This window comes from Nicotiana tabacum, chromosome 18 (genome assembly GCF_000715075.1).
Source record: "Nicotiana tabacum cultivar K326 chromosome 18, ASM71507v2, whole genome shotgun sequence".
Classification (NCBI taxonomy): Eukaryota; Viridiplantae; Streptophyta; class Magnoliopsida; order Solanales; family Solanaceae; genus Nicotiana; species Nicotiana tabacum.
Window position 1 is genome coordinate 144,428,090 of NC_134097.1, and position 24,783 is coordinate 144,452,872.

Below are 24,783 nucleotides of genomic sequence, written 5' to 3' on the forward strand. Positions count from 1 at the left end.
CTACATAGATCTTCTGCCAGAAGTAGGGACTCTAATGAACCAATTCGTGAATCCATAGTAGACAAAATTATCCCCTTTGAACTTTCTTTTTTATACTGATAGAGAGTCGATTAAGAATCAGGTTTCTTCTATGTCCTCTCTTGATCGTGCTGATGTTTACCCTTCTCAGATTATTGAAGGTTTGATCTCTGTTGTTCATAGAGATTGTCATTGGAAATTTGACTTCCCAATCATAATTCCTAATACAAATCAAAGGATCACGTCCTTCAAGGTTGGCTTTTCTTTCGTGTATACATATCCCTTTACACTGAATTTTAGACCCCCCATTGATCCTGTTATCATCGAGTTCTTTCGGTTTTTCAATGTTTGTTTAGGACAAATTGGCCCTATTGTGTGGAGGGTTGTTGCTTATTTAAGGTACTTGGCTAACTTGGCTCAATTGCTTTTTACTTTTTTTTATCTGATCCACCTTTACTCCCCTAAGTTGTTCCGACATGGGATCTTTACTTTGGTGGCAATGAGTAAGAGGATTTTAGTCAGCCCTGAGGATGACAAGGACCATGGCTGGTATGCCAGATTTATTGATGCTCCTACTGTAGGGTTAGTAGGTGAAGAAAATATACCATTCCCTGAAAAGTGGAATTTTGCATGTAAGTTTTCTTTACAACTTTCTTTTTTCTCTTTTCCCCCCTTTTTTCCTTTTTAAGAAAGGGTTTGTTCTTCCCGTGACCGTTTCACCTCTCTTTTTTCAGCAACCATGGGAACTGTTGAAGAGATTCCCAATTTCCGTGGTTGGGTAGAGAAATTGTTGATCATCGCTCTGATGGAGGTTAGATCTTGGAAATACCTTTCAAACAGGTTTGGTTGGAAGGTTAAGACACATGGTAAAAACTATCCTTTCTTCTTTCTATTTTTGTTCATCCTCCCTTTAGAATGTATTTGACCCCTTTTTTATCAGGGTTTCCTATTCGTGGTGTAAGTGTCGAGTCAATCGCAACTTCCATACTTTCTTTGGCAAGAGCTCAGGAGATAATATTAAGTTCTTCATCGAAAAGGAAAGCTGATGCACCCCAGGATTCTGAGGAGGAAGAGGAACGAGATGGAAGTTCTTTGGTTAGAAGGCCGCGAGCTAGAAGACGCGTTATTTCGAATGACGAAGCTACTCCTCCCCGTTCTATTCTCGTGATCGAGCATATTAAAGCCACCTTAGTGAGTTCTGACGATGATACTCCTATGGCAGCTTGTGACTCTGATGAACAACTTTTTTCATGTGGGTTTGATAGTGAAGTTTTTGATTTGGTGTCTGATGAAGTACCTCTTGCGTCTTTCCCCGCGTCTATCCCAATGGAATGCTCTTTGCCTGTTTCTACTGCTGTTGTTTTGCCCCACCTCAAGCTATTATGACTTCCTCTACAGTCCCCACTAATACTATTTCTTGCACTTAAGTTGGTTCTTCAAGTAGAAGTAGAGTGATGAAGCAAATTACCATTGAAGTCCCTGCCGATGGTAGTCTTTTGAAAAAGTCAGGTTGAGCTGACGTATGGTTGAAACCTTTGATTGGTTCGGTTGAAAAGTCCAAACTAGAAAGTCACAGTTCTTTGACTTGGATGAATGATATCGTGCAGTCATCATTGAAGGTATTAATTTCTTTTCATGTTTTATTCCATTCTCCTTTTACTAAGATTCTTACCCCCTTTTTTAGATAAATCTCATCGGTACGGAAATGATGAAAAGGGTTTCCCATACATAGTAATTGATGCATGATTACCAAATTGAGGCAGACAATTGGAAAGAATAATATGAAAGTTTTCAGCTTGAGATGGAAGTTTTAGAAGAAAGCAAATGTACCTTAGAGCACCGGTTGAGAGTCATGGCATCAGAATTGACAGTTGAAAAAGCTTCTTCCAACCAGGCGGGCAAAGAAAAGAATCTCCTTGATTCTTCTTTTGCTGAACAACTCTCCAAATCTACTGAAGAGATCAGAGGCCTTAAAGCTTTGCTAAATGAGAAAGAAGTTTATGCTGGTGAGCTTGTTCAAATACTCACACAGGTCCAACAAGATCTCCGAGTGTCTTCTTACAAGTTTAAGTTTTTGGAGAGTTCATTTGCCCCTTTGCAGTCTTCTTACAATGTTGTTTTAACTGGGAGGGAGGAGTTCAATAGTGAAATTGACCATTGGGAAAGAGACTACGAGGCTCTTGAGGATAGGGCTGCTGTTGAAGTTAGTTGGGCTATTTTGAACACGGGCCATGATACTCTTATAGAAGTAAGCCAAGAAGGTTTTAGCTTGGATGTTGAGTTAGCCAAGATTAAGGAGACAATAGAAAAAACTCAGCAAAGCCAAAGCTTTTCTTCACCTATGGCTGATATCCCGAAAATATTGAAGCGGATCCTGGTGCGGTGGATGTCCCAGCTCCTTCAGACCAAATCAAGCCTTTTGTTGCTGATGATGCCCTGAACTCTTCTTCTGAACCTTCTCCACAACGAAAGTTTATTTGTGAAGTTTGACTCTTTTTTTTCTTTTTGGTGGAATGTGTGGTGGTATTACCCCTGGTCCCATTTGGGGGTTATGTTTTTGGTAACAGTATGTCCCCAGGCCTTTTCGGGGCTTCTAGAATGACAATCAGTTTATGACTAAGTTCATACTTAGCTTAAACTTAATATTACAAAGTTTTCATTTTAACTTAATTCTCTCGAGTTTCTGCTATACTCTTTTAGTAATTCGCCTTGCTTTTTTATAAGTCCAAGGTCTTGCTTTTTAATTGGTTGGTTTGCTTTACCCTTTTGATTTTTTGCACTTTTAGAAATGCTTAATTAACTTCATGGATTTTTGAATCAAACATGAACTATAAAAGAAGGCCCTTTTATATACGACACTTAATGAAGAATATGTCTCAACTTCATAATGGTGTAAAAATAGGAAAGGAGAAATAGGAACACACATGTTTCTTGAAATAACTTTGATAAAGTTTTCATTCGAACTTTGTCAAGTTTAAATAACATCTTATATATATTTAAATATCTTCTATTACTCTTCCGTAACTATTTTCTTTACAACAGATTTGCTAAAAAGAAAAACCAAGAGTTTCTTTATGACCCATAGCTAAATATTGCCTTTAACCTAAACATTTGTAAGATTTTGAAATCTGTATCCACGAGTGTATTCTCCACAGGCTTTTGGATCAGGCTTGCATTTTAGGCTCGTGACTTTGCTCAGAACTTGATATTTATTTAGTAGACTTTAGGCTTGACTTGAAATTTATTTGTTTCAGCCTTCCTTGCCTTCATTAGACATATGATATATGTATATTATATTAGTCCCCCAAGTGTTTGAGCTTTGAAGTATGAAATCTCGAGAACTTGATTATTCCTTCCATGCAGTCCTTTTCCTGAAAAGGAAAAACATACGGTACTCGGAGGTATGATTTTAGATGAAGGCTGCATAACCCATTTAAATTTCCATCAGAATAATTGTAACCCTGGACCGGGAATTATGTTCTCCACGTGTCTTTCAGGTCGTAATTCATCATTTAGTACGGACTAGCTTTCTGCCTATCATCTAAAATCGTTAGTAAAATTTTAATAATTCAAAAATAAAAATCGTGAGTGGGGATACCTGCCCGTTGGTATTTCCTTTCCTTAGAAGTAGTATCTCTTCAGATGAACATCATTCTAATTTGAAGGTAGAGTCTTGCCATCCAATGTTTCAAGCTCGTATGCTCCTTTTCCTGCGATACCATGAATCTTGTAAGGCCCTTCCCAATTTGGACTTAACTTTCCTGCGTTGGCTGCCCTTGTGGATTAGAAAAATTTCTTGAGTACGTAGTACCCAATCTTGAAGTATCTGAGATGGGCTTTTCGATTGTAATACTGCTCAATAATTTGTTTTTGCACTGCCATCCTTATTAATGCAGTTTCCCTCATTTCTTCAAGTAAATCCAGGTTTATCCGCATCTCTTCTTCATTCGATTCTTCAGTAGCTTGAGTATATCTCGTACTTGGTTCCCCTATCTCGATTGAAATTAAGGCTTCATCTTCATATACAAGTGAAAACGGTGTTTTTCCCCTACTTGTTTTTGTTGTTGTTCGGTAAGCCCACAAGACTCCAAGTAGTACCTCTGGCCAATTGCCTTTAGATTCATCCAGTCTTTTCTTCAAGTTGTTGATAATGACTTTATTTGTTGATTCATCTTGTCCATTACCCATCGGATGGTAAGGTATTGAGGTAATCCTTTTAATTCGCCAACTTTGAAAAAATTCCGTGATTTTTGCACCTATAAATTGAGGGCCATTATCACATACGATTTCCTTTGGCACCCCGAATCGGCATATGATGTTTCGCTAGATGAAGTCTCTGACCTCTTTTTCTCGTACCTGTTTGAAAGCTCCCGCTTCTACCCACTTAGTAAAATAGTCAGTGAGAACTAACAAAAATCTTACTTTGCCTTTGACTTGTGGTAGTTGACCTACGATATCCATCCCCCACTTCATAAAAGGCCATGGTGCAACGACTGGATACAATAATTCAGCTGGTCGATGCATGTTGTTACCATATCTTGTCACATTTTGCCACAAAATTTTCCGCGTCTTCCTCCATTTTTGGCCAATAATATCCGGCTCTAATCATGGGTTTTACCAAAGATCTTCCTCCAGCATGATTTCCACAATGCCCCTCATGTATTTCTCTCATCACATACTCCATTTGAGAAGGCCCGAGGCATCTTGCTAGAGGACCACTGAATATTTTTCGATAAAGATTGCCTTGATTTAAACAGTAATGAGTAGTTTTTTTGCGAAGTGCTTGAGCCTTTTTCTTTTCTTCAGGTAATATTCCATAATGCAAAAAGTTGACAATCTCGTTCCTCCAGTCCCAAGTTAGATTATTGTAATTTACCTCATTTTTGTCTTGATCAAATACTGAATGAAACAAATGAATCACGGAAGCATTTTCTTCATTTGTTACTTCTGTAGCAGATGCAAGATTAGCTAGAGCGTATGCTTCGGAATTTTCTTCCCTTGGTATCTATATAACTTTCCAAGTTTGAAATTGCCTGACCAAATCTTGTGCCTTTTCCAAGTATTGTTGCATCCTCGCCTCTCTAGCTGTATAAGTCCCATGCATCTGGTTAACTACGAGCTGCGAGTCGCTTGACCTGCTCTATTCCGAGCTCTCGTGCCAATTCCAAACTTGCAATCACAGCTTCATATTCTGCTTCATTATTAGTGATTGGATGTCATTTTATTGCTTGTCTTATGGTTTCACTCGTAGGTGGTACCAGGACAATGCCCAGACCTGCTCCTTTTACATTACATGACCCGTCAGTAAATAAGGTCCATGTACCTGGATTAGATCCATTAAATATCTATAGTTCTTTTTCTGCTTCCGACTGTATCCCTTGGCTAAAATCTGCCACAAAATCTGCTAAAACTTGTGACTTTATTGCAGTTTTAGGCTGATACGTAATATCATATTCACTTAGTTCTATAGCCCACTTGGCTAATCTTCCCGATAACTCTTATTTATGCAATACATTACATAAGGGGTAGGCAGTTACCACAGAAATAGGATGACATTGGAAATAAGGTCTTAATTTCATAGAAGCCATAATCAAAGCTAATGCAAGTTTCTCTAAATAAGGATATCGAGTCTCAGCATCTAGCAAAGATTTGCTAACATAATAAATCGGTGATTGTTTACCTTGGTCTTCTCGAACTAATACGACACTTACCACCACTTCTGAAACTGCAAGGTAGACAAGCAATTTCTCCCCAACTTTTGGTTTGTCTAGCAATGGCGGATTTGACAGGTATGCCTTTAAATTTTTAAGCGCTTGTTGACATTCTTCAGACCATTCAAATTGGTTTTGCTTTTTTAAAACTGAAAAGAATTTGAAGCACTTTTCTAATGACTTGGAATTAAACTTGCCCAAGGCTGCTATTCTTCCTGTCAGCCTTTGTACTTCTTTTTTGCTCGTGAGTATATCCGGAATTTCTTCAATAGCTTTAATCTGCGCATGATTTACTTCAACTCCACGGTTAGAAACAAGAAATCCCAAGAACTTACCTGATGAGACGCCAAATGCACATTTCTCAGGATTTAACTTCATGTTAAATTTGCGAAGAATCTGAAATATATCAGTCAAGTGCTGAATATGATCCCATGTTTGTTGTGATTTGACCAACATATCATCTATGTACACTTCCATGGTTTTGCCTAAGTGTACTTGGAACATTTTGGTCACTAGCCTTTGGTATGTGGCCCCAACATTCTTTAAACCGAATGGTATGACTTTGTAATAGTAAGTCCCCTGTCTGTGATGAAGGACATTTTTTCTTCATCTAGAGGATCTATTTTAATCTAATTATATCCTGAATAGACATCTAAAAAACTTAACAATTCATGCCGTGCAGTAGCATCAATTAGTTGATCTATGTGTGGTAATGGAAAAGAATCTTTAGGGTAAGCTTTATTCAAATCAGTATAATCTATACAAACTCGCCACTTACCATTCTTTTTAGGTACTACAACAGTATTAGCCAACCAATCTAGATACTTTACCTCGCAGATGGATCCAATATTTAAAAGTTTTTGCACCTCATCTTGAATCACTCGGGTTTTTAAGGAGCCTTGCTTCCTTTTCTTTTATTTGACAGGTGGGTATGATGGATCTTCATTTAATTTGTGAGTCATTACCTCCGGTGGTATACCTGTCATATCTGAATGGGACCAAGCAAAACAATCTGCATTAGCCTTTAAAAATTCAATCAACTTATGTTTCATTTCTGGTCTGAGGTTAGTTCCAATATAGACTTTTCTGTCTGGCCATTGTATAAATAGCTCCATAGCTTCCAGTTCCTCGATCATTGTTTTGATATTTTCATTTTCTTCTGGTTCCTGAATAGTATCGGGCCTCGAATCTACATCTGTTTGTCCATCTTCAGTTGAGGTTCGTGTTGATGCGTCCTCAACTACATTCTGTGATTGCTATTTTGTCACTTTTTGTGTTTGAATCTGCCACGGAATTAATGCTTCGTGAAGCTTGTTGGTCGCCACAGATTTGTCGTATCCCCCATTGTGATGGAAACTTGATAACTTGATGTAAGGTAGATGGAACATCGTCCATTTCATGAATCCATGGTCTGCCGAGAATCATATTGTAAGCCATATCCATTTCTACCACCTTAAATTTTGTATCTTTGACCACTCCTTCTGCGAATGTGGTGAGTATTATCTCCCCTTTTTTTACGACGCTCGAGTTGTCAAAACCAGACAAGGTGTGTGAATTGGGTATCAGCTTATCATCAGCTTACATCTCGTTTACCACTCTTAACAAAATGATATTCACGGAACTACCTGGATCAATCAGAACTCGTTTCACATTAGTGTCATGTACAAGTAAAGATAATACCAGTGCATTATTATGCGGGGTTAGCACGCCATCTGCATCTGTATCATCGAATGTAATATTATCTTCTTCCAAAACCTGTCGAACTCGCTTCCCGTGTGTAACTGTAATTTTTGACACTTTTTTTGATGTCGTATATGTTACGCCATTGATCTCTTCTCCTCCACTTATGACATTAACCGTCCTTTTTGGTGAAGGAGGTTTTAGGGACTCCTACCTGTTCTTCATATATGCTTGCTTTCCCTTTTCACAAAATAATTCGGTTAAATATCCTTGTTTTAATAAATGTTCAACTTCACCTTGCAACAATCTACAATCTGCCGTTTTGTGATCGTGATCGTTATGAAATTCACACCAAAAATCAGGATTTCGCCTATTCGGGTTTGATCTCATTTCCTTTGGCCAACGTACCTTGTCTCCCATGCTCCTTAAAACATCCACCAACTCGGATGTGCTAACATTAAAATTATAACCGCCGATCTTTGCCTTCAAGCTTCTGTCATCATCTCGCGTCTCTCGTGTGTTTCGTTCTTTTCCAAACCTTGATGATGAATCTGACTCTCTATCTCTTGATCTATGATCGTACCTTGGGTTTTCCTATTTTGAACGCGAGTCTCTTCCTACTGGTCCCATGTAAAGCTCGTACCTATTTTTATCGGACCTTTTTTCAGTTTCGGCTTGTCTTGAACTTACCCTTTCATCTTTTCGAGACTGAATGATGGTATCTTCTTGTATCCGCAGCTTTGTGTGGTATCTGTTATAAATATTATTCCAAGTTGTTGCTGGAAATTCTCATAAACTTTCCTTGAGTCTCCTCGTGGCTTCTGACCTTTTTTCATTTAGATTACTAGCAAATGCCATAACCGCCCAGTTATCAGGTACACGTGACAACATCATCCTTTCACGCTGTTATCTGTCTACGAATTCCCTGAGCAGCTTCGTACCTCCTTGTTTTATTTTGAAAATGTCCTCCATTCTTTTTTCAACTTTTTGAGCTCCCGAGTGTGCTTTGATAAATGAATCTGCAAGCTCAACAAAAGAATCTATAGAATTTTCGGGTAAAAGAGAGTACCATGTTAATACTCCCTTAGTGAGTGTTTCTCCGAATTTTTTGACTAATACTGATTCAATTTCTTGCTTGGTCAAGTAATTGCCCTTTACGCCGGTAGTGAATGTAGTTACGTGATCCCGTGGGTCAGTTGTTCCATCGTATTTCAGAATATCGGGCATTTTGAATTTCTTCGAAATTGGTAGAGGAGCAACACTTGGCTTCCAAGGTTGTTGTGAGTATTTGTCTATATCTATTTCCTTGATTACGGGCGGCACTCCAGGTATTTGCTCTATGCTATCGCTCTGCTCCTTGAGCTGTTTCTGCAAGGTTAGTACTAAATTCTGTAAATCAGAATTGACTGGGTTACCTAAGCCTCCATCACGAGATTCTCTAGGAGTTCCTCTACTACCTAAGTTAGCGAGTCCTAAGCGAGGATTTTCCACGGTGTTGTTGTTTGGAGTAGGTGTTGGTGGTGCAACACCTGGTAGCTGGTTAGCAAAAGCTTGAAGAGCGTTACTAACCTGTTGGGCGATTAATATTTTCAAAGCTTCATCAATAGCTTAGTTATTTTAGAACTGATCATTCGTATTCGATTCAGATCCGTCAAGAGTCCCCTCTCGGGATTGTCGAGGAGAATTTCGTGGCGATGGGACTGGAGTTCCATCACCTTGTTGATTCTCCTGTCGTTGTTGATTTTCTTGGTGTTGTAAATCTTGTTGGATGTTGTTGTTGACATTCGACATGATTATTTTGACAAGAGAGTTGATTTGGAAAGTAAAAGATTATCAGATCCCCGACGACAGAACCAATTTGTTTAACCAGAAAATAAGAATTTCAGTCAAAAATTAATTTTAGAAGAACTCGGGTTACTGATAATCAAGTAAGGAACAAATAAGAAGAATTGACTTAAACGATAGCCGAGTAAGTAAAAGAAGGCAAAGTAAATCAGTATATTCCAATAATATTCTGTGTCCTTACAAATGTTTATTCCTCTCCTTTTATAGCTATTTTTAAGCAATACGTTTCTTTCCTCTCACAACAGAGCCATTATGAGCAATTAATGGTGTTAATGTAACGTTATAATTAGCAATCGTAACTGTTTCATGAAGATTCTGTAATGTTTTCCATCATTGATGCTCATTAATTACGGATAATACGTATCTGTACTTTTTGCTATCTAGGTTTATTCCTCCGATGTCTCTTCAAATTACGAAGAGGTCCGAGTAACTGTTCCTTCCTAATTTCTTGAATCTATGCCCGTACTTATTAAGGCTCGTGTCTCTTCGAATACTCTTTGTCATCTGTCACTCTTTCATTGATCCACGTATCTTGACATGTTAGCACATAATTAATTTCATATGTTAACTTGATTTTCCCCAATACACTTTGCATATTCAATCTAGTTTTACATTCCTGTTGAATCTGCCTACAGATCACCTTTGGGTGTGATACTTTGTTGTTCCATATATACATCATTTCTGACATGCCATATCTTGTACACCAATGCTGCCATAACTGCTACTTTGAGTTTCCTGCACATTTTACCTCTAACATTTCTCGTTAATCTTCTCCACATGCCATCAATAACTGGTTCCTTTATCCCCAGTCCTAGCCAGTCCAACAGAATTCTCAAACACTCCTTCGAAAACTGACATTCGAAGAACAAATGTTGGATTGTTTCTTTACTTCCACCACATATTTCACACCTTGTTTCTGTACATACTTCAATTTTTTCCAGTCTTTCTCTTGTCAGCTGATAAGTAGGGATTTTAACGAGTTTCATGCTCCTTCTTGCCTATGCTTTGATTATAAATCGTTACAAAATAATCCCAAAAGCTCATAAGTTGTGCTTTTGATCGACAAAGTGACGAAATGTCAAAGATCGGCTTAAAAGGAGTGAAACTTGCTCAAGTATCAAAGACAAAGTAAATTGAGGGCAAACAAGCCTAGTGCGGACCGCACAAAATGGAATGCGGTCGCACTAGGTGATTCAGAGAGATGGCAAGATCAGGCTTCAAGCAACGCGGCCGCAGTCCATACTATGGGGACCGCGGTGAAGGTTCCGCAGGCGCACTACCTTTTTGTGCGGTCCGCGAAAAAGAGATTTAGAGAGATGACAAAAACTAGGCTTAGGCAACGCGGCCGCATTACACATTGTGCGGTCTGTAGTGAAGGTTCCGCGACCGCACTACTTTTTTGTGCGGTCCGCGGAAGAGATATTCAGAGAGGGGCAAAATGCCAATGCGGTCATGGTTGTGCGGACCATGACAGTTGCCTCTGCGGCCGCGATCCATTCTACGCGGTTCACGGAACCCAAGTCAGAGAGCCCAGAATTGAAGTCCAAGAGCCTAGCGCGGCCGCGGTCCATTTTATGCGGCCTGTGCTGACCCCGCAGGGGTATTTTTATCCAGTTTTTCTAGCCTAGTATAAATAAAATATTTTACCATTTTTAGGTCATCAGATATATCCAGAACTTAGTTGTGCTCGTGGGAACTTGATTTGTAGCCATTTCTTGGCATCTTAGCTTCAAATTAACGATAGATTCTTGTATTTTAATTTAGCATTTAATTAATATGTCTTGTTCTTCATCTATTTCTCTATTTTCTCTTTCAAGCATGAGTAGATAAACCCATTAGCTAGGGTTGTGGCTCAACCTTAGTGTGGGTAATTGATGGGTGTTGCCATCTATTGTTAGATTGACTATGGATGTTTGTTATTCGGGTCAATTTTATGATTTAATCTATGAATTAGTGATTGCAAACACTGATTTGTGCTAAGTTGACTTGGCTCTTCTTGAGAAAGAGAGCCTAAATCTCCAAAATTGACCCAACAAGGAATTGGGATGGACTCAAGAGAATTGATAGTCCCAATTAAAGGGTTAAACCTCGAGAGAGTAATTACCCAACTTGAATCCTAGTTGCTTGAGCTAATTTACCTACCCATTTGGTCTCGAGAGAGTCAATTGGGCAAAATCACTCTCTCTACCGAGAGGTGTGAGAGTGGGTAAAATTGTGCAAATATGCGTGACATTTTGATAATCGTTCTGTCCGTAAACAAAAATACAAAAATACATGTTGCATGCATTTAGGAATTAATGGCACATTTAGAAATTAATTAACCATAATTTGGTTAAAAGAAAATCAAAAATATATGCATGTGTGTCTCTGGACATGGAGTGATTTTTTATTTAATGTTAAATTGTGTGTTAATTATTATAGGTGTTAACTAATATGTGTGTAATTTTATTTTATTTTTGATTTTACAATTTATTTTTTAATTTTGGTAATTAAAGAAAAGAAGAGAGTTGTGAAAAATCGGATTGGGCCCCAAAGTTAGGCCCAAAACCAAAACACAGACCCAGTCCAAACACAGGCTGCCCAGGCACAACCCAAACGACGCTGTATCTGTGCCTCTATCTGAGCCGTTGATTCGTTGCAATCAAACGGTTCAATGCAGCCCCTGCTAGGTCGGAACGACGCTGTTTTGGGCAAAGTTGATCTGAGCCGTTCATCTACATTGATCCAACGGTCTTTGGCTTCCCTCATGACCCGACCCATTCCCGTCTTAAACCGACCCCCTACTCAACCAAACGATACCGTATTGTTAAGCTCCTCCAATCCTGGCCATCAATTTTGATTGATCCAACGGCCAGGATTAAACCACCCATCCCATATATAAACCTAACCTAACACCCCACGCCCCAAACCAGACCCCCCCTTTTCACCCACTATTCACCATCGTCCCAGAGCCCCCTCCTCTCAAACCCTAGCACCGCCCCTTTTCCCATCACCATAAACCCGACGGCAAGGATGCCGGCGATCACCACCTTAACACCCTAGGACCACCTTAACCCCCTGAACACAGATCCACTAACCGTGGGTCTTGAATCCTCCCCCACCATCTCGAATCTTCATTTGAAGATTCGAGCCGGACCTCGACCTACACCAAACCAACCCAAATCCACACTAGACACTCCCTTGACCTCCCTCGTGACCAAACCAGGCTTGGTTTGGTCTGAATCTACCCACAAATCCCAAAACCCCAAATCTGAAGAATCGAACCCTAGAACACAAGAATTTGTGGGGTTTGTTTGGATATAAACGGAAGTTTGGGGTCTAGTAAATCCTAATCGAAGTGTTCTCGTTCGAGAACACCTCGGTTAGGATTTGTCCGACCTCAAATGGGCAAATCAAGCTCGGGCCTGGGTCATCCGTGTTAAAACTTTTCTGGTTTGTTCACTTCTCTCTTTTGTTATCTATTTTAGTCTAGATTAGTTTTTCTGCATTTTTATTTAGTTGGTTTGTTTATTTTGGGATTTCTGTCGTCAGTTGTTCTTCATCTCCATAAGACCTTCTATTTGGTTGAGTTGTTTATTCTGTTGTGATAAATCCGTATAGTAGTATACATATTTCAATATGATTAACATCGTCGAATCAATAATGCCTGGTTTTTCCCTGTATCATGCAAATTTGTCAAGAACAGTTCATGCCGTATTTGTATTATCTTTTTAATCGACTGATTGTTCTACGTTTTAATTAATATAGTCGATTAGATAAACGTCGTCGATTAGTTTCATAGGACTGAATGTTCAAATGTCCTGATTCCTGATAACTTCATATGATTTGATCGAACCATTGTCGATTAGCTGGTTGTTTGAAAACTATCTGTGAATGGTTTGTTAGCTATAATACAATAGTTGGAATTCAGTTAGGATAGTTGTTGAATTTGAACTCCCATAAGTTCAGAATCTCATTTTTTGTTGAAGTTGGGATAAAACAGTAATGGTCAGGGGTTTTAAAGGTTTGGTTTGGGGTTATAAAATTCTGAAATGCTTAAAGTCAAGATGAGCTGACAATAAGGTACTAAAACATTGATTCGACTAATGGAATTAATTGACCAATAGTGGAATTAATGACATATTGAGTGCCTTTAATGGCTGGAAATCAGAAAAGCATGGCAATTTGTAGTTCTTTAATGAATTAGGGTCAATTGGACATCATATGCTGTCAGGATACATTCCTGCTGCCCATGTTTGGTTTAGTTTAATAAAATGATAAGGCATTTTAATAATGAAAATAGTTTTGTCAGGGAAATCTCATGGGAAGGGTTTTATTTTATCTTTGAGTAGAAAAACAGCAGCAGAACATGAGAGGGGGTTTGAATGGTCTAACAGGCTGTTTTTGAATGGGCTGATGCTAGGATAAATAGAGGAGGACACAAGCTAAAAAAAAAGGGGGAGAGAGGTCAGTGAGTATTGAAAGCATAAGCTGGAAAATTATTGAGTGTTCAGAGAAGAACAAAACTATTTAGTTCTAAAGGGTTGGCCTGTTACTATCTCGTTAGGGTATTCTGATTTCCCTGTGAGAGTACTACTGTAATCTGGGCTTCTATACGTTGTTGATTGAGTTTGGTCTTATTGTTATTAAAGCCGTTGTTGGTTGTTCATCGAGTTTGTTGTGATTATTGAACTGTTGTCACTATTGCATTGGATATTCTGGGGTTTTCTGCTGGTTTACTACTCTGTTCTGGGATTGGTGGTTGATTGCTCGACCACCTGTGGGTTTGTCATTGTTGTGGAACTGCTGTTGCTGTTTATTGCTGCTGTATTACTGCTGTCTGGTTGCCTGCTGCTGATATTATTCTTCTTCTCATTATTATTGTCCAACATCCAGGTACACATTCTAATTTTACTGGTGTAATGATGAATTTGGAGCATGAATAAGAGCATAAGAAGAATTGCAGTCTGAACTTAGCATAGTTATTTTTATTTTTGCTGTTTGTGGTTTAGAACATCTTTGTATGCTTGACATGTAAAGTTTGGCCTTCAAACTGTGTAATGAAACAGTTTTCAGTCCATAAGAGTTTGGCCCGGTAATTTGTCGTTGTATGTTAATCAGAAAGAACTAGCGGAGTAGCAGTGATATTCGGCCAACAATGGTTTCACAGAGGGTCGGTTAAAAATGTCAATGCAATAATCACGTTTGTTTCACCATAGCTCATCAGTAGATAATGTATATTTCAAAGGCATACTAGGCAGTTTGGATTATCGCAAAAAGATAAAAAATCGCGTAGTTAAGCATGAAACATGTAGCGGTATCACTTAAGTTAGATAGGGTCAGCTTCCGTCTTTTCACCTTTGAATGTTAAGCATGTGTGGAATAATTAACTGAACCTTATATGTATGCCCGTCGATGAATAAGGTTGCATAGGTATAACTTCTTCATCTAGTAAATGTTAGTTTAAATCAATCGAAGAATAGTTAATCTGCTTTCGATATTATTATGCGTCAATCTCATGTTCCAGTGTTATTAAATAATAGAATATAGAACGGAAGCAATCTCTCTTCGTACAAACTCGTTCGCAATTTTCCATTTGCATTAGCCGTAAACTAATAACTAATAAGTTCGACTTTTTTTAGCCTGTAATTAATTAAGGAATTTCCTTTTATTTTTAGAGACAAATTTAATAGAAGAAATGTAGTCACTGTAGGTTTATCCTTTAAAATAAAAATGAGACGAGCCTCGCCAAATAAATCACACATCGCAGGGGCCCTCAATAAATACATAACCATTACTAGACTTTGGATTTGGCCGTTTAGTGAATTTTTCACGGCCTTTTTCTAAAACAACAATACGTAGTTTCTTTAGGACGCGTCTTAATTAATCTTACCTTCTTAAATACGGGTGCACATTTATGTGAGCCAAATCCAAATCTCAACGGAGTCGAAATGTAGCTCTAATCACGGGTACATTGATTGTGACGTGGTCCGAGATGTGTTTCCACGATGTTGCGATTCTTGATAAAAATAATAATAACGACAAAAGCGGTTAAAAGTTAAAATTCGCACATAGGTTCAATATGTATTAAATCAGATAATCAAGACGAATATGACAGTTGAGCGACCGTGCTAGAACCACGGAACTCGGGAATGCCTAACACCTTCTCCCGGGTTAACAGAATTCCTTATCCGGATTTCTGGTACGCAGACTGTAATATGGAGTCATTCTTTTCCTCGATTCAGGATTAAATTGGTGACTTGGGACACCCTAAATCTCCGAAGTGGCGACTCTGAAATAAATAAATAAATCTCGTTTTGATTGTCCTTTAATTGGAAAAACTCCTTCACCCCTCGCGGGGGCGGAAAAAGGAGGTGTGACAGCTCTGGCGACTCTGCTGGGGATTAGAAAAACCCATAACCGTTGGTTCAGGGTTAGAAATTCGAGCTTAGAATAATTGTTCTATTTGGCTTTATTTATTATCTGATATTTTTTATGTGATATGTGCTTCATGTACAAAATGATGCGTGTTACCGCTTTGATGTTATTTGACTGTATATATAAATTGTGCCGAAACCCTTCTCTTCTTACCTTCAGGGAGAAGCTCACTGGTCGAGACTCCCTATTCTGTTAGTGTCATACCCAAGTAGAAAGAGGCTCGGATAAGTTACAAAGCTGGACGACCCCGCGGGTCCCCGGTACGTAGCCCCCTCCTCGACTCGAGTTGTCCGCTCGTGTAAACTAGGTCTAGAACAAAGCCCAGTTTGAAGCTTAGTAAAACATAACTTCATGCCGGATCCCTAGTAGGAAAACGCTTGTTTGCATCACGTTGCATTTGACTTAGGGGGCTCAACACAGGGGTTGGGCCCGTCTAGGAATAGCAACCTGGAACAAAAAGACCATCATGTGGCATCTTGTCTGTTAGCGCATTTAATTTTCTTCGAATTTGCATGTTGACCGGCGGGTGATAACGGGAATTTTGAAAAATAAATGAAAAGATTTTCAAGAGTTTCTCACTTAAGAAAAAGCAATGTCCCAATATTTTTCGATTTTGAGAAAACCCGTGATTTAGATAATTTTCTTACCCGAATTACGTCGGTTTGATTCTCACCGGATGTGGGATACGTAGGCAACCCCTACCGGGTCCAACTCCCCGTTTTTTGCCAATAATGATATATAATAAAATATATATATGTATATATATATATATATACACATGTATATATATACATATATTGTTTCTTTCGTCTAAAATCACCTTAATAAGTGTGCAGAATGAGCACGAGTAAGAGTTCATCTGAGGCCATTATAAACAAAGTTCCTTTGGGCTTACGCATGTGGTGGAACGACTTAGAAGAATTAGGGCAAGATACAGTCAAAATATACTTGGGAAATTTGGTTGGATTGCTGGACATCGATCCACGAGGGGACATTATCAGGGCTTTAATTTCATTTTGGGACTCGACACACAATGTATTTCACTTCTCGGACTTTGAACTCACCCCCACACTAGAGGAGTTGGCAGGGTACATTGGATGTCCTAAAATCCCTATGAAAGAACAGTATCTCATTGCACCGAGGACTGTGACCATACACAAGTTCCTGGACATCGTAAAGATCCGCAGAACGGCACATAACCCAGAGTTATCAAAAGGGTTTTGTAGTTGGGCATTTCTGTACGATAGGTACGGTCATCTGGGAGGGTTCAACAATCCCGAGAGTAAGATTTGCAGTGGGGAAAACCGGTTGAAATGGGAGAGGCATAGATGTATTGCTTTTATGATAGCCTTTCTGGGTTTTCTGGTGTTCCCTAGAAAGGATGGAAAAATTAACATACAAATCGCTGGGGTTGTCAGCACTTTTCTCAAGCAAGAAAACAGCACTCTGGCACCAATAATAATAGCAGATATTTTCCGCGCACTCACTATTTGCAAAACCGGAGGAGGTTTCTTTGAGGGATGTAATATACTACTGCAAATGTGGATGATAGAGCATCTATGTCATCGCCCTCAGTTGCTGAAATATGGGTCATCACAAAAGACTTGTATAGAAGAGTTTCCCACCAGGGTCGACGGTTTCAAACTGCCAGAAGGGGTCGCCGAATGGGTCACGCTGCTGCGCTCGGTGTCAGCAAACCAGATAGAATGGGCATTTGAGTGGCTACCCATAGATGAGGTCATACACATGTCGACCGCTGAGTCTTATTTATTGTTGATGGGTCTCCAAAGTATCCAGCCCTACGCACCATGCAGAGTATTGAGACAGTTGGGGCGATATCAAATAATCCCGAAGGAAGAGGATCTCAGTAGCCAGGTAATCGAAATCGGGCCTAGTGGGAAGTTCCCTGAAACGGTCGTTCGGAGAATCTGGAATGAATATCAAACCTTGAAAGAAAATACTTGTGTACAAGATCGGGCCAAGGGCGAAGTGTCGTCAAAATACCTCACGTGGTACAGAAGAGAGCTTGAGCATCAGAGACCAACTATGAGAGCTCACATCCAAGACTTTGCGGAATCATCACATGCACAGTGGGGCTGGTTAAAAAGGGAGGAAGGCTACCGGGCTGAAATCGGGAAGCTAAAGCAACAAGTCGAAAGGCTTATATTTGAGAACAACGTACAAGTCGCCTCCGAGCGGGGTGAAAAGAACAAATTAGCCCAAGAAAACCAGACACTAAAAGCCCGCATTTGCCAAGCCAGTAAGAGTAACAGCGACCGACAGGAACGTCGCTCCGACGAAAGATTGATAGCAGATTTGAGAAATCAGGTCAGCCAAAGCCGAGAAGAATTAGAGAGATCGGAAGCTTGCATAGCAAGGATGAAGGTCAGATGGGCAAAAGGTACAATTGCCCGGAGGCATCGTCTGCAACAAGTCATAAGGGATTATGAAATGAGTATCGAGATATTAAGGAAAACGAACTCCACTCTTCATGAACGGATCTTCAAACAAGCACGAGATGCCCAGGCCGACAGAAGACGTTGTTACGATGCAATGACCAGAATGGAAAGACAAATGGAGATGTTCCAGGATCGACTTGCCGACAATGCTCAAGCACTAGGATTAAAAGACCGGCAAATAGAGCAATTGTTCGTTGAAAGGGATAACATTCGAGGAAGAATTGATGTGATTGGGCACTACATCTACATGAGATGCCTAGCATGTGAGCAAATACCTCGAAAAACCCTTCTTGTTTCCATCATGGGTTGCGTCCATCGGATCATGAATGAGCTAAAGAGCTTGCAAAGAGACCTTACACCAAGGGCCGCGGAAAGGCCGAGCGATGCCTCGCGAGCCCTCAAGTTGGAATTATAGCCCCTAGTTCGAGTCTTGTTTAATGGGCTTTGTTGTTTTCCTATGTGTTGTTTTCTTTCTATCGAGGAGCTAGGTTAAGAACTTTGGAATCTGTACTATTGCTGTTCTTTGTTTGAAGTAATTTGTAATAGCAAATTTTGATGATGAATTAAATGATTCCAAAAGAATTTTTGTGTGTCTTTACTTTGTGGCAGAACTACGCCCAGTCTGATTCACGCGGGGACGTGATACGTAGGCAATCCACATAAGATTCGGCCGTTATTAACAAAAAGAAAAGAAATAGAAAGAAAGAAAAAGAAAATAAATAAAATACAGGGGTTTCCATAATACTTTAAAAAAAGGGACAAATAAGCAAAGTCGGGATGACGCATGTTATCGAAGCAAAGCATGTTTAGAAACGGTTAACTGCCTAGGAGCATTTGCATCCCCAATGTGTTGTTATCAAATCTGTTAAAGCTCTAACGCTAACAAGTTTGTTATTTTTCACAAAATCCAGACAGTTAGTTGTTAAAGAATTCTGGCAACACACCCTTACCAAACCAGATCCAAAGGACCGGTAACAACGAGCATGACTACTTCAGAGAATAGTACCGAGGAAGAAAGGCCGATGAGCCAGTTGTTAAAAGAAGCGATGGAAAAGATAGAAAGGATGGGACTAGAGATGAATGCAATGCAGTTAGCTCTAGCCAAAGCACAAAAGAGCCCTGAGCCACTAGGGCACATGCCGGAATACCCTAACTCCGGCCCTTCAACAAGCCTCCCGAATCACCGTTATCATCAGGAGAGAAGCCCCCATGATTCCCAAGCTCCACCACCCCATCAACCTCTCCCAACACCAAATGTTCCCACTTTTGTGGGACCTACATCAGCCACCCTGCAGAGATCAACAAGCGAGCCATTGTTTCAGGCTCAGGATACGCAATACTATCCCTCTGAGCCCACATTTCATGCACCAGAACCCCATACCTATAACCCGCCCTTGGAGGTACCGACGGAAATTGAAAAACCGATTAAGGTCCCAGAACAAGATGAGGTAATGAGGAAGTTCAAAAGCCTGGAGCAGTCCTTCAGGAACCTGCACAGATTGGGCAACCAGGTCAGCGTGGCCTACAAGGATCTATGCCCTTTCCCGGACGTCCAACTCCCGGCTGGGTTCAAGATGCCTAAGTTTGATTTATATGAAGGGCACGGGGATCCCATGGCACATTTGCGGGGTTTTTGTAGCAAAATGAGAGGGGCAGGCGGCAAAGATGAGCTACTAATAGCTTATTTCGGCCAAAGTCTGAGTGGATCGGCACTAGAATGGTATACCAGGCAGGATTCCAACAGATGGTACACTTGGGATGATCTGGCACAGGCTTTCGCAGGTCACTTTCAATACAATCTCTAGATAGTCCCTGACCGTCTCACGTTGCTGAGGACCGGAAAAAAACCTGGGGAAAATTTTCGTGAGTTTGGTTTCCGCTGGAGAGAACAAGCGGCCAGGGTTGATCCTCCCATGAGAGAGGGAGAAATGGTGGACTACTTCTTGCAAACACTGGATCCAACTTACTTTGGTCACTTGGTGACGACGGTTGGAAAATCCTTCAATGAAGTAGTGAAGATAGGGGTCATGATAGAAGAGGGTCTGAGGTCTGACAAAATCCTGAATTACTCGGCGCTCAAGGCAACGACCCAGGCTATTCAGAGCGGCACGGGAGGTACGCTGGGAAGGAGGAAGAAAGAAGAAATTGCCACGATTGAGGCAGGCAGTTGGTCCAGGTCTGGTAAACCACACTGCAACCAACCCAGACCCCACAGGCCAAACTACCCATACAACCCACCACAACACTACTATCCACTTCAAGAACCACATTTCTCCGTACACCAAGCCCAGACATACACTCAGCCTCCGGTTCGCCCGCAATGGCGCGCGCCGGCTCCCTAGAACACATATGCACCACCACAAAACACCTATCCTCCACCAAGGGCATATAGAAACCCTCCAGGGGCAGGCTTTCGGGGAAATCAAGCTGCTAGGAATGACAGGCTACAGAAATATAGAACTTTTACTGAGTTGGGAGAAACCTACACCGCTTTGTTCCACAAATTGAGGAAATTGGGTTTGGTTAGTCCTGTCGAGACTCGAGGACCAAATCCCCCACCCCAAAATTTGGACCGATCAATAAGCTGTGAGTACTGCTCAGGGATGCTGGGGCATGATACCGAAAAGTGTTGGAAGTTAAGGCATGCAATACAGGATCTTATTGATGCCAATAAGATCGAGGTCCAGACGCCGGAGGCACCTAACATCAACCAGAACCCATTACCAACACACCACGAGGCTCACATGATCGAGTTGGTGTATGAGGGAGGAGAGCTGAGGAAGCCCTCACAGACAGTGATGATGATCCAGGCCGCTCCAAAAGAAGGATCGACCAGTGGAAGACCGGGGGTACAGTCGCAGGGAGAAGGCGTCAAGCCAGTAGTAATACTGGGAAAGAGTCCGTCCACCGTAACAAAGAAACCCAAGCCAGCCAAGTTGGTAATATCAGGGACTCCACCCACACCCGCAGTTGTGTTGAAAGGGGTATACAGGGAACTGGTCACCATAAAGCCTGTAGTCCAACTGTCGATGATTGATAGCAAGGCCGTGCCTTGGAAGTATGAGAAGGCAGTGGTGATATACAAAGGAAAACAAGTGGAGGAAGATAGTTGTGAAGCGCAAAGGCTAACTCGATCAGGACGGTGTTTTGCTCCGGTGGAGTTGAGAAGACCCAACCCAGCTGCAACAAAGAAACCTGTGTCCGAAGAAGAAGGTGAGGAATTCTTGAGGAAGATGAAAGTACAGGATTATTCCGTGGTCGAACAGCTGAAGAAAACACCGGCCCAAATCTCACTGCTGTCATTACTAATCCACTCTGATGAACACTGTCGGGCCCTGATGAAGATACTGAATGAGGCTCATGTGCCCAACGAGATTTCTGTAAATCACCTGGAAACGATTGCCAACAAAATTTTTGAGGTAAACAGGGTAACATTCTCAGATGATGATCTGCCGGTAGAAGGCACGGAGCATAACAAAGCTCTCTACCTAACTGTCAAATGTGAAAATTCGGTAGTTACCCGGGCATTAGTGGATAACGGCTCAAGTGCCAATATTTGTCCATTATCCACCCTGAACCAGTTAAAGATCGACCACAGAAGAATCCACAAGAATAACATTTGCGTCCGAGGATTTGATGGAAATGGAACAGCCAATGTGGGGGATATTGTACTTGAATTGACCATTGGTCCAGTCCAGTTTACCATGGAGTTCCAGGTATTATATGCCACGGTATCTTATAACCTTCTGTTAGGACGACCGTGGATCCACGCAGCCAAAGCAGTGCCTTCCACCTTGCATCAAATGGTCAAGTTCGAGTGGGATAGACAGGAGGTCGTACTGCATGGCGAGGACACTGCGTGCACAATGGGTGGCGCCATTGTGCCCTTCATAGAGACCAATGATGACAAGGGTCCCTGGGTCTACCAAATTTTCGATGCAATGTCGGCAAACAAGATTTCTGAGGGTGAGATCGTCCAGCACCCTAGGGTAGCTTCCGCAACGATCATGATGGTCTCGGAAATGCTGGGTAATGGGTTTGTGCCAGGAAAAGGCCTGGGAGTTGAGCTTCAGGGGATTGTCCAACCTGTCTCCTTGCCCAAGAATTTGGAAACCTTCGGGTTGGGGTTCAAACCAACCGCGGCAGAGGTAAAACAAGCGCGGAGAATGAAGAAGAAAGTCTAGTTTCTTCCCAAACCTGTGCCACGTCTCTCAAGATCTTTTGTTAGAGCAAGTGCCACGGGGTCACCGGTCCCAAAAATTCTCGGACCGTTGATTGGGATGGACGGGGACCTGAATCGGAGTTTCGAGAGGCTATTCGTTGATGTCAATATGGTAGAAGTTGGAGAAAGTTCCAGCGGAGCGGACATACAGTTTGTGGGGCCTAAGGCCAAAACCAACCATTGGACGGTTACTCCTCTTCCTATCAGGGGGGAGTCCTGGTAGTAGGCTTTGATTTATGCTTTTCTTGTTCGGATTATTCCAGGGTGTAATCCAAATTTTATTTTTGTTTTGTAAAAGTGTGAACCCTGTTATCCCGCAAGTTTAATAAAGTTCTCTTCTTTTGTCTCATTTTAATTTTGTTTGTTCTTTTTCTTTCTGAACAGTTCTCTTTTTACTGGTTCTAATGACATGACATGCACAACGGATCTTCGACCTAGTTTAATAAATCAATCCGAGTCCAACTTAATGGTACAAGAGGTCGTTTGTGATAATGAGTTTGAATATGACGAGGATGAAGCCTTCGAAGAGATAAACCGAGAACTTTGCCAATTTGAAGAGAAACCCAAGCCTAACCTAAATGACACTGAGGCTGTGAATCTGGGAGATGCTGATAATGTCAGAGAAACCAAAATCAACATCCACATTGAGCCAAACGTCAGGGAAGAATTGATCAAAACCCTCGTGGAATTCAAAGATGTTTTCGCATGGTCGTATGATGATATGCCGGGATTGAGCACCAATCTAGTGGTTCACAAATTGCCTACTGACCCGGCATACCCTCCGATCAAGCAAAAGCTAAGGAAATTTAAAACAGAGATGAGTGTAAAGATCAAAGAAGAGGTGATTAAGCAGCTACAGGCGAAGGTCATTCGGGTCACTCGATATCCCGAGTGGTTGGCCAATGTGGTACCAGTTCCGAAGAAGGATGGGAAGATCAGGGTATGCGTCGACTACCGCAATCTCAACAAAGCAAGTCCTAAGGATAACTTTCCGTTGCCCAACATCCATATCCTGATCGATAATTGCGCTGGGCGCGAGATCGGATCCTTTGTGGACTGCTATGCAGGATATCATCAGATCTTAATGGACGAAGAAGATGCGGAAAAGACAGCTTTCATTACACCATGGGGAACTTACTGCTACCGGGTCATGCCATTCGGACTGAAGAATGCTGGGGCAACGTACATGCGAGCAATGACTACTGTGTTTCACGACATGATACACAAAGAAATTAAGGTGTACATAGATGACGTGATCATAAAGTCTCGGCGACAGGGAGACCATGTAGCAGACCTAAGGAGATTTTTTTAAAGACTCCGAAGGTATGATATCAAGCTCAACTCGGCCAAATGCGCATTCGGGGTTCCGTCAGGAAAGCTGTTAGGATTCATCGTCAGTCGACAGGGTATTGAATTAGACCCATCCAAGATCGAATCCATCCGAGATTTACCACCGCCAAAGAACAAAACGGAGGTAAGGAGTCTATTGGGGAGGCTAAATTATATCAGCAGTTTCATCGCCCAACTCACGACGACTTGTGAACCCATATTTCGACTGCTGAAAAAAGACGCTACGGTAGACTGGACAGCGGAGTGTCAAGAGGCTTTCGACCAAATCAAAGGGTATCTGTCCAATCCACCTGTGTTGGTTCCACCTGAGCTAGGGAGGCCATTAATTCTTTATCTGACGGTCCTGGAGAATTCATTTGGTTGTGTACTGGGGCAGCACGATGCCACAGGGAGGAAGGAACAGGCCATTTATTATCTTAGCAAGAAGTTCACGGTGTATGAAGTCAAGTACACTCAACTCGAGAAAACATGCTGCGCCCTAACTTGGGTGGCTCAGAAGTTGAAGCACTACCTGTCCTCGTATACTACTTATCTCATATCCCGTTTGGACCCATTGAAGTACATTTTTCAGAAACCTATGCCCACAGGGAGGTTAGCAAAATGGCAAATTCTGCTCACAGAGTTTGATATCGTCTATGTGATGAGGACGGCCATGAAAGCCAAGCACTGGCCGACCATTTAGCAGAGAATCCCGTTGATGAAAAATACGAGCCTTTAAGAACGTATTTTCCTGATGAAGAAGTGATGCATACGGGCGAGTTGGAATTACCCGAGGAACTGGGTTGGAAGCTTTTCTTCGATGGAGCAGCGAACGCGAAGGGGGTTGGAATAGGAGCAGTACTCATTTCTGAAACAGGACGTCACTATCCCGTTACTGCTCAACTACGCTTCTATTGCACCAATAATATGGCCGAGTATGAAGCTTGCATTTTGGGTCTGCGATTAGCTGCGGACATGGATGTCCAAGATGTTTTGGTCTTGGGAGACTCGGACCTTTTGGTATATCAGATTCAGGGTGAATGGGAAACACGAGACTTGAAACTCATACCATATCGACAATGTTTGCACGATCTGAGCAAGC

At 41.3% G+C, this 24,783-nt stretch overlaps 1 protein-coding gene across 1 annotated transcript; it reads right to left on the reverse strand.

The window, feature by feature from the left end:
• Positions 1-3,801: 3,801 nt before the first annotated feature.
• Positions 3,802-4,206, reverse strand: LOC142172750 (uncharacterized). Its single transcript, XM_075236426.1, has one exon. It carries the CDS (start codon positions 4,204-4,206, stop codon positions 3,802-3,804), a length of 405 nt encoding a protein of 134 aa, XP_075092527.1.
• Positions 4,207-24,783: the final 20,577 nt, after the last annotated feature.

Coding starts and splice junctions, on each gene's coding strand:
- LOC142172750 (XM_075236426.1), bottom strand. CDS start 4,206: ATGGGTAATGGACAAGATGAATCAACAAATAAAGTCATTATCAACAAC.